The 10,879-nt window shown below is 35.6% G+C and overlaps 1 protein-coding gene across 1 annotated transcript in view; it reads left to right on the forward strand.

Moving 5' to 3' along the window:
* LOC129568866 (uncharacterized) overlaps nt 1-10,173 on the forward strand; it is an 11,363-nt gene extending 1,190 nt beyond the window's left edge. The window contains exons 4-14 of the mRNA XM_055447195.1: nt 1,108-1,253; nt 1,339-1,364; nt 1,562-1,718; nt 1,867-2,537; nt 2,605-2,959; nt 7,319-7,467; nt 7,603-7,750; nt 7,908-8,051; nt 8,124-8,143; nt 8,607-9,440; nt 9,518-10,173. Of these exons, the coding sequence (XP_055303170.1) occupies nt 1,108-1,253; nt 1,339-1,364; nt 1,562-1,718; nt 1,867-2,537; nt 2,605-2,959; nt 7,319-7,467; nt 7,603-7,750; nt 7,908-8,051; nt 8,124-8,143; nt 8,607-9,440; nt 9,518-9,812 (2,945 nt within the window). The 3' untranslated portion in view covers nt 9,813-10,173. The remainder of the gene's footprint in view (nt 1-1,107; nt 1,254-1,338; nt 1,365-1,561; nt 1,719-1,866; nt 2,538-2,604; nt 2,960-7,318; nt 7,468-7,602; nt 7,751-7,907; nt 8,052-8,123; nt 8,144-8,606; nt 9,441-9,517) is intronic.
* The last annotated feature ends 706 nt before the right edge of the window (nt 10,174-10,879 follow it).

Below are 10,879 nucleotides of genomic sequence, written 5' to 3' on the forward strand. Positions count from 1 at the left end.
CGGATTATGAAGAAATAACCTAGTGCCTCACATTGGTGGTTGGATCAGCGACACGTATTTGGCTTTTCAACAGCACGCTGTTTTGCAATTGACTTTTGCTTGGGTGTCACACTTGAAAAGTCACAACGAAAAGAATGTCAGTCGATGAAAAAACAAGTAAAAATGATGGAAGAATCAAGGAAATCAGCACATTTCGGCGGTTTTTATCACAGGTGTGGACTTATTTTAAAACTATTTTTGTGAATTTTTTTTCGTAGATCGAAATTTCATAGCAGACATAGGCAGAGATTCTGTTTTTGTGTTAATTTTACCGAGATGCTTTGTGATATTTTCGGTGTTTGTGTTATTTATTGCACTTCGATCCATCGCATTGGTTCTTTGTGCTTATTTCATTATTTTGTGATTTTTCTGTGGATTTTCGCGCTAATTTTTTTGATTATTTTGTTAAAATTTTAATTCTGGTGACTTTAAATCATGCATTTTATGATCAAATTTTGAATGTGTCTTTATCTTCTTACTCAAAAATATTTGATTTGGCTCTATTTTTTGGCGCTGATGATCCACAGCTCGTGGCTACAACCGTGCTACTCTTTGATATGGGCATGAGTGGGATATTTCCATCAATTATTATTCCGGCTCTAACGGGAAAAACCAACGAACACAATCACAACGAAACACTTTCGCTCACTTCAACTCAAGCTTCATGGTTAGGTAATGGCTCATGACCCTAATGTTGTTTACTAGGTACCTTTTAACTATTATTGAAGAACTAATTTTGAATTTTGAACTCATATGACTTGTTGTTCACCTAATTATCTCTGAACTTGTGGACATTTTTCGATTAATTATTTATTAAAATTTATTTTGAAAATTTTTCGTTTTAAATAATGAATTTGGAAACCGCAAACAGTTTAAAGTTTTGAATATTCATAAATAAACAGTTTTGTAATCAAAAATAGGCAGCATCGCGTATGTTTGTGAACCGCTGGGCAGTGTTTTGTCCGCTCTGATAACAGGTATTTATCTTGGAATTTATAAAAAATTAATATTGCTTTAAATTCAAACAATCTTCGAATCGAATTCTTCGATTCGCCTTTTCGCCGATAGATTTTTTTGGTCGAAAACGAGCGATGATCCTCGTGAATGTGCCGCTTATAATCGCCTGGTTTTTAATGTACACTGCTGGGAGTGTTTGGCAAATTTTCGTCGCAAACATTTTACTTGGTCTTGGTGTTGGCCTCATGGAATCCCCGGTAAATCAACCAATTATATCTATTATTAATAGTTCATTAATTAATTTACCTGCACCTATTAATATTAATTTATTTTGATATTTAGGTCATTACTTATATCGGAGAGATTATGTAAGTTTTTGGCTGGAAAAGACTTTCCTAAGAGAATTCCAGTTTTTAACGAAACAAAACATCGTTAAATTTACAGTCATTTGCACAGAATGAAAAACGAAATGGGTTTTGAATTGCACAGAGATTAGACTAATTTTTTTATAAGGGGTCGTATAACGTGTCGTACTGTAACGTAATATTTTACACTTTGATTCTAGTGAACCTTCATATCGTGGGATTCTCATCGCGTACACCAATGTATTTGGCTCGTTCGGAATGATGTTGGTGCTCGTTTTGAATACGATGCTGCCGTGGCGCATGGTCGGCTTAGTGTGTATGATCATTCCAATATTTACCGTGTTGGCGCTTTGTTTTGTAAGTGTTTAGCAGCGTTGAAAGCTTTGTAGCATGGCACTTGTGTAATTTGAAATGTTTTTCTTTTGCATTTTTTAAGTTTTCAATCAAAATTCAAGTCGATTTTTCCATCGAATGTGAATTGAAAAAAGTTTTTCATATTTTCTAGGTTCCTGAAACACCATTGTGGCTTCTCTCAAAGAATCGAGTAAATGATGCTGAAAAAGCCCTTTGTTGGCTGCGTGGCTGGGCACCAAAGGAAAATGTCTCTGAGGAATTCCAGGTGCTTCAGCGGTACAGTCAACGTTCAAAATCGTGCAGTTCTTGTATAAAAAAGGACTTAAAATGTACTCATCCACTGCCGACCATGCTTGAGAAATTGAGGGAGCTAAAGCGCAAACAAACGCTCAAGCCGTTATTCATTGTGGTATCGCTGATGGTAATCGCTGAATTCACCGGTATAACTGGAATGAAACCATTCCTTGGCCAAATTTTAAAAGCTTATGAAAGCCCGATCGCACCGGATCAAGCAATGGCCATCCTTGGTTTTGTGAATAATTTCGCGAACATAGTGTTCTTATGCTTGATTCGCTTCACAGGCAAACGGAAATTATACTTTCCAATGTTAACGATGGTATTTCTATGCTCGGCCACTGTCTCGGCTTATGGTTTTGCATTTCTTCCAAACGGCTACAACTCATTCGATCACTCAACCGCTTCAGTGGGAAATAAAAATCTCACCTACATACCATTCGTTTGTCTGATTCTGTGGAGCTTCTGTTCGTACTGTGGTGTGAATTCCGTGCCCTGGCAAATGTTATCGGAGGTTTACCCATTCAAGTGCGCTCTTCTCAAACGTTGAAACGTCAAATCTCGAAATTAATCTCAATTTTTTTCTTCACTCTAGGGCACGTGGTATTGCATCTGGATTATCGGCAGCTTTAGACTATTTCTTCACTTTCGTCAGCACAAAATCGTATTACGATTTGGAAACATCACTATCAATGCCCGGAATTGCTCTAGTCAATTGTATTATCACTGGATTGGGGCTGGTTCTGATTTACAATATTATGCCTGAAACGGAAAATCGCACGTTGGAAGACATTGAATTCCATTTTTCGGATAATTCCAAAAAACTCACCGATCGCAAAATTGCTCGAGTTTCCACGGAACAGCTGGAAGAAACGAAAGGTGATGGGGATGGCGAAATCGTCAAAAATGGCTTTGAGCTCGAAAATGGCAACGATTCACTCAAGAATAACTAGACCTCCCATTGGATTTTTACGAAAAATCCGGAATTTTGTACGGATTTCAAAAAAATTCGCGGAGTTCGGGTTCAAAATTTACGGAAATTTCCGGAATTTAATAAATATCGTTTTATTTCAAGAGTTCTCAGGAAAATTACAAAGGAACAGTAAAAAATTGATCAAATATTATCAAAAGTGTGAAATATCAGAATGAAATTAAAGCAATATCAAATAAATGAGAATTTGCATTTAAGCTAATCAAGAACAATCGCGTTGTCTTGCGTCTCCCGAATTATCAGTTTCTTGATTTAGTTGCAAAACCCGGCTGTGCATTCGTTTTGCACTCTCCACGTATTTCTGTCCACCTTTTATTGCACGAAGAATGTTCATTTTTGATTTCGTTGAAAAATTCGGTGCAAGTTTGATTGGTGTTGAGTTTAACAAGCGCCATCGAACGAATCCTATTTAACGTCAACTCTGACCGATCGTCACTCAACATCTTTAACTTAATTATTGTAAGACTACCAAAATCGGCTATTGCACACACTTTGCTCCTCGAATAAAAACAAACAACTGATTTCTACTCTTCATTTCTTTCGTTCTCACTCTTCACTTTCGTTTGCTAACTGTATTGAACGCTCTATCAATGTATTTGTGTCTTAAATGAATTGTGTCATACACTAGCAGAAAAGTGTGTTTATCGCTGTTAGTTATATAATGCAAAAATTAAATTAACCGAAAAAAGGACATAAGAGAATCGATTAATCTGATTGCTTATTTCTCGATCGACAAATGCACAGTCATTATATTTGTATGAAATGGTTTGGTGTGCTTTGGTGTATGTGAGCCGCATTTTTATTTTGAACGAATGAATTGATATGGACAATTTTATGTTTTTTGAAACACATTCAAAGTTGAAAATTTGCGGAATTCATTGAAAAATCGCTCTAAAATTCCGGATTCCAAGCCAAAATTTGCGGAATTCCGGGCCGGATGGGAGGTCTAAGAATAACACTCGAATCGGCTGTGATAATCGTGGTTTTGTTATTGATGCTTGAATCTGTGAAAGGAAATACTCTTCAACGGGAATCTAATTTGAATTTTCATTGAATCTAGAATACTTTTTTGAAAATTAAACCGTGAAATAGATTGTCAATATATATATTAGAAAAAATCGATTGTAGGAAGGAAAAGCAATATTTTTCATTGAAAAATAAAGCAATTGATTGTGTTGTGAAACGTGAAATTGTACAAAAAAAAACACATAGAATAGTATAATAAAGAAAAACATAGAAATTATTAACCAATTTTCTGATCAATATGCTATACACGAAACAAAGGTATTTTCATGCACAGGACAGCATTTTAATACAAATCTTTATCATACATTGTAATATTCGGTGAGTGCCACTAAAAAAATATCCACACTCGTCTAGTGCGTGAGACGCATACGGATGGGATGAAGCAAAGCGAAAGGGAAGCGCGCAACTAGAACATAGAGTCAATGGGTACTACGTGTTTGTGCATATCTTTTATATTGAGAGAAACCTGACTGCCAGCGACATCTATGTGCCTTTCAGGCGCAATGTATTGGTATATGTTTGACAGATTAGTCAAGAACCATTTCTAGCAAAGTTACAAACAAAAATCAGTTTGATATTTGGGGTATGTGTTTGTGTTTGTGTCCGTATTCTAACGACGGAGTGATGAAATGTTTGCGCGCTATATCGTTGGTTCGTATGGAGTTGCCCGCTTCTCTTTCGCTTTGCTTCATCTCATCCGCGTGCGTCTCACTCACTAAATGAGTGACCATGCGTCTCACGCACTAGATGAGTGTGGATATTTTTTTAGTGGCACTCACCGAATATTACAATGTATGATCTTTATGAAGTTTGTTTTTGCAAAAGGAAAGTTAGACTAGTGTTCGACCGTTCGACATGATTCAAAAAAAATTGTTTTGTTCGTTGTTCGGTCCAAACAACATTAAATTTTGTATAAAAAAAATTTGTTTGTCCGAACAACGAAGAAAACCATTTTTTAAGTCATGTCGAACGAACGAACGAACGTTCGAATCCATCACTAGGTAGAACTAGTAAAAAATTCCCATATTTACTATAAGATATTCTGTATTTCTACTTTGACTCCATTCCCATAGCAAAAGTGATAAAAATAGAATACTTGATAGGGAAAATCTAAACAAAGTTACAAGAATTTGCATTAAATCGTTCAAAAATGCCACTAAAACACACATTCAATAAAATACGAACTAAAACCGAGTCATGAATCACAAATGAATTGGATTTACTTGAAGCTTGACATTGAAAAGTTGCAACCGATTGCTATGAATGCAATTTAGTTAAAAGTTTTGGTTTGAAATGCATGCACCATGGTGCATGTGTGCACTGTACATGCATTACTTTTGTTATTATTCTGAATCCGGACAAAAAATTAAGAAAGAAAAGAAAGAAAAGAAAAGAAATACTCAATCTACTCACATACCATGCTTTCGGATGGAAAAGAAATCAATTTTAAGTTCCAAAATTCCCTTAAAATTATAAATTGAGAAATGAAACGAAAAGAATTTCTAATTCAAGTACAAATTGATTGATTTATGAATGGCAAAAGTTTTTGAGATCATGTGCAAGCTCAGATTATGATTTCCCTTGACCAATCGATCATGAAAACAACGGAAGCGAACAAATATTGGCCATGGAATCAATTAACAACATGATTGATTCGATCATTGATCGAAAGATGTTCAATCGATTTTTTGGAAGGCAGTGGTTGAGTGGATGAGTGGAATAAAATAATTCAATTAAAAAAAATAAAATGAAAGTCGTTCGATTCAAATCAAAAACCATCGACTCTATATTGTTCAATCTCGTTAAAACTTGATCTTTGTCAACCCTTAAGTCAATCGCATGCAACCTAAAAATCAATTTGAAATCAAAACCGCAACTTTTTTGCAATCAATTTTAATTAAAACATTGAATACAAACTGTAAGTCCTAATTAATAAACGATAGACGGCTCCGTTTCCGAACAAAGTCAGCAAAAAGTGATATTAACACTCGAAAGATTACGGCTAAATTAATTATTAGTTTGAATTTGTGCTATCACTTGCACTTGTCAGTTGTAACAGCGAAAAAAATTCCAATACGAACGACAAAGAATCAAAAAGCGGTGAATGAAGTGTAGAAATAGCGATAGCACTAATTGTTTTATTTTCTTCTGCAATTTGTTAATTTTGAGTCGTATTGATTGTTTGTTTCTTTTTGTATCAACTATGTATACTGTTATCAGTTCAGCTAGTGACATCATAAATTAGGCCTGACAAAAATTTTGATTGCTTGGCTTAATCTACAATTGAGATACCAGATGCCAAATCGCCGCTTTCAAATCATGCAAATATGATCACGACACTCGGGTAAGCGCCAGTTGTGAATGTTTTGGTTGTGGTGAATGTTCAGTTGTGTTTTCGATTGCATTTGACAATCATTTTCAGACGGCGACACTGACATTTAAGTGTCCTTCAGTCGCGTTGATACCGTGAACTTGGACTTGGTTTTTCGTTGCAAATTGGGCTTTTTTTTGCGAATTTTACGTGAAAACAATGACGGTTGGAATTGAGGCAAAACAAAAAGATGACGTCAAAGGTTCATACCGATTGCGACGCATTTCATCACAGGTAAGAGACATAGCACACGCATGGCCATGGCCATACAATATGGTTACAAAACTTTTTTGTCATGAACATTGGTGAAAAAACGGTGGAATGAAATGGGAAAATAAGAAGTTTAAAGATCAAGAATCTTGATTCATGATGAAAGAAAGCGAAATAAAGTGGAAAAAAGAAGCAAAAGTCCCCAGTTCTCCTGAAGTTTGATGTTTTTTTTTTAGTGTGAAGTTCAAAGTTGGGAATTTAAAGTAATTGAATATAAATCGCATCCAATCCAAATGTAATCTTATCCTCATTCTCTTCAAAGCTTTTATCAAAAGTGAAACAACTCATGGAATTAGTTTTCAAGTCGCGTCGCATCATGTTTTAAAAATAAACAACTTCAATTCAAAAAGATATCAGAGTGTGAACAAAGTAAATAAAGTGAGTCAATGGGCAGATGAATCGTGTTTTATCGCTGAGTCAAAGTGTTGCTTGGTAACACATTGATTTTTTTTTTTGATGGAACTTGAAAAATCTTTGAACAAAATTTGACGGAATTCGAAGAAAAATCGAATATGAAAAATTAAAATGTGAAAATGAAAACCGAAAAGAAGCAAATGCTTTCCAAAAGAAAGTCCAAAAACATCTAAAAATTGTCTTCATTCGAAATCAAAGAGAATTGATCATTAACATTTTTCCATGAATTTTCCAAAGGTGCTGGCAACCACAGTGAAGGTGATGCTAACCTTCGAGTTCGGCCTGTGCATTTCATTCTCTGGCATTGTAATACCTGCCCTGACGGGCAAATCGAATGAACACAATGCTGGAGAAACCATCAGCATTACAGAAACACAGGCATCATGGTTAGGTAAATACTAAACGTTGATTGGATTCAAAAAAGGAGAAAAGAGTTGTTTTAAACCAATTTTTGAACATTTTAGGTAGCGTTTTATTCATTTGCGAACCAATTGGTAGTCTTTTATCAGCCGTCATTACAGGTATTTTCTTTTTGCACTGTTCTTCTTTTTTTTTCTCCAAAATAATCATTTTTCTCGTTTGTTATTCTCTCATTTCGTCCGCTTCTACTTACTTCATTATCTCACGCTAATTCATTTTGACTCCCGTTTTTTTTTCACAGATTACTTGGTATGTATTTTCTCTCTTTTTGCATTATTTTTTTCTTCTTTCCCTCTGCCTTCAAGAAATGAAGAAAACAAAGTCCTAATCAATTAATTCAATGATCATTTTTTCTCTCCTGCTTACTCCATTATCTGACGCTTATTCATTCTGTCTGCCGTTTCAGGGTCGTCGGCGCGCAATGATGATTGTGAATATACCCTATGCTCTCGCTTGGTTTTTGCTCTACAATGCTCGAAGTGTTGTAGAAATTTTCATCGCTAATTCATTGTTGGGCTTTGGCATTGGGTTGATGGAAGCGCCTATCATGGTATGATCATTAAATTCAAACAAAATGCAAATCAAGAAGTTCAATATGTTTTTTAAATATTTTTCCTCCTAGACTTACGTTGGAGAGATTTGGTGAGTTTGACTATTTTGGAATAAATTTTATTTATACTTTCGCCATTGCACCTACTTTCGTGAGCTGTTTTCACCCTTGCACCTACCTTCGTCGGCTATGATACAAAGCTGAGGTGTTTTTATGACACGATGTTCAAAATTTTCATGACAAATTTCGTTTTTCCCGGGTTTTTTGATAAAAAAATGACTATTAATTGGAATAAATTCATATTTGATTTCAAATGAACCATAAAAAGCGTCACTAAAACCTTCTTCATTTTTCATCTCATACGAAGATTTTTTACAAAATGAAAAAACAAGTCGATAACATTTTTATATTCACTCATTATTCAAACATTTGCTCATTTGTTCATTTAAAACGTAATTAAATGCACAGAATTATGATGGGAAATATAAAAAAATGTCGTAAAAACAAAGAAAGAATAATCTTTTATGAATACTTTCCATTTTTATCTCTTTACAGTCAGCCTTCGATTCGAGGTGTGTTAATAGCGTATACAAATCTTGGAACGCCAATGGGAACAGCGATGGTTTATTTCCTGAACACGCAGTTGTCATGGCGTACAGTTGGATTGATTTGCATGCTTTTGCCGATTACAACATTTGTCACACTTATTTTTATTCCCGAAACGCCCCATTGGCTCCTTTCCAAAGGTTTCCGAGATCGTGCTGAAAAAGCGTTGTGCTGGCTCCGGGGCTGGGTGCCAAAAGAGGTGATTGCTGATGAGTTTGAGGCGCTACAGCGTTACAACGAACGATCTAAATCATGCGACAACTGCATAAAACTTAATCAAAAATGCACTCACGCTCTGCCCACTCTGGCTGAAAAATTCGCTGATTTCAAGCGAAAACGAACGTTGAAACCGTTCTTCATCGTCATCTCATTGTTTATCATCCTTCAATATTCAGGCATTTTTGCAATGACTCCTTACTTAGTACAAATTTTCAGAGCATACCAAAGCCCGTTGAAACCAGATGTTGCCACTTCCATTTTAAGTTTTCTGAATATTTTCGCAACGATCACTTTCATGTGTCTGGTGCGATTCCTTGGGAAGCGTTGCTTGTACTTGATGGTTTTGTCAGGAGTTTGCCTTTCTTCATTCGTCATCGCGATCTATGGTTTCGTTGTTCTGCCAAGTGGGTACACGTCATTCGGAAAAACACATTTGGTGCCGGAGCTGGAAAACAGTGCACTCGTTTATATTCCAACATGTTGCCTGATTCTATGGAGCTTTTGCTCGTACTGTGGCATTTTCATGATGCCATGGCAAATGCTTTCCGAAATTTTCAGTTTCAAGTAAGTCAAACATGAGATATTGTGGGCAAGAGAAAGAGAAAGAGAAAGATTGATGAATTGTTTGTTATTTGTTGCAGAACTCGAGGAATGGCAGCTGGTATAGCGGCCGCAATAAACTACACAATGGCCTTTGCTACCACCAAAACGTACTATGACCTGGAAACATCACTTTCGTTGCCTGGCATCGCAATGTTTTATTGCGTCATCGCAACACTTGGACTCATTTTGATGTTTAATATTATGCCGGAAACTGAAAGTCGATCACTTGAAGATATTGAGCTTCACTTCTCGGATAATAGCAAGAAAATCACCGATTGGTACATCCCACGAAGAAACGAAGCGCCGAAAAGTAATCAAGCGAAAAATATTTGAGATAAAAGTCGAAATGGATGTGATATTAATTTATTTAATTTAAAAGCAGCCTTTCTGATCATGAAAATAGTAAACAATACAGCGGCACCTGAGGACAAAGTGCAGTGTGTCATACTTTCAACGTTTGAAGTTCAAACGTTGAACTAACACAGACGCACTTACACAGATGCATACTTGTTACAGCAAACTATGTGCATGATTCTCTATTTCTCCAACCGGTCGCCAGGTGCCGCTTTATTGTTCTTGTTTGACGTTTCCTATCTAGTTGTACAGACGATCAGAGAGGCTGTTTAAAAATGACACAGACATTCTATTCAAAGAAAAAAAAATTAAAACACAAAGAAAATGTGCATCAATGAAATTTTTCATTATATTTATTTCAACGTTAAAATAGTAGCTGGTAAACATTTTAATGGTTTCTACGTATAATCAAAAATTAGTATGTGAATTACTGTATAGTTATAACCTAGGGGGATTTAACTACGTGAAAACTTGTAAAAAAAAAATGATATAAACGCGCACGAAATTGTTTCATTCACCAGAGAACTTGCATGATTCCACTCAGTTGACAAGTTCCGTATTAAAACAACATGCGCGAACTTGTGCGAGTTCGTGTGCAAACATGAAGCTGGACGACGCGCACACATCAGTCGTTCCATTTATTATATCTATCTGGATTAACTTTTTCTTCCAACACTTTTTCCAGCTCTTTAAAAATATTTCCTTTGTCCATTTTATAATTATATAAATCTTTGATCTTTTGGAAAGGATGTGAAAAATCTTTATACACGTAAACAACCGATTTTTTGTTTGAAACGCGTTTTAGTTGTCAAATAACAACTTGAAAAACGCGTAAAACCATAAACAAACTTGTGTAAACTTGTGACCGTGCGCGTCAGTACGTACAACGAACGCGTCGAACTTCCGCGAATCAAGCAAACTGACAGAAAACATGCTGAACTCGTAAGAGTTAAATTCCCCTAGGTTATAACAATATTTCATTTTATTTCATTCTTATTCTGATAGAAAGAACGAAAAAATAACTAAATTTTATCGCGAACATTTTC

This window comes from Sitodiplosis mosellana, unplaced genomic scaffold, assembly GCF_009176505.1.
Source record: "Sitodiplosis mosellana isolate CC-2019 unplaced genomic scaffold, AAFC_SMos_1.0 Smas_scaffold_27, whole genome shotgun sequence".
In the NCBI taxonomy this organism is placed as follows: domain Eukaryota; kingdom Metazoa; phylum Arthropoda; class Insecta; order Diptera; family Cecidomyiidae; genus Sitodiplosis; species Sitodiplosis mosellana.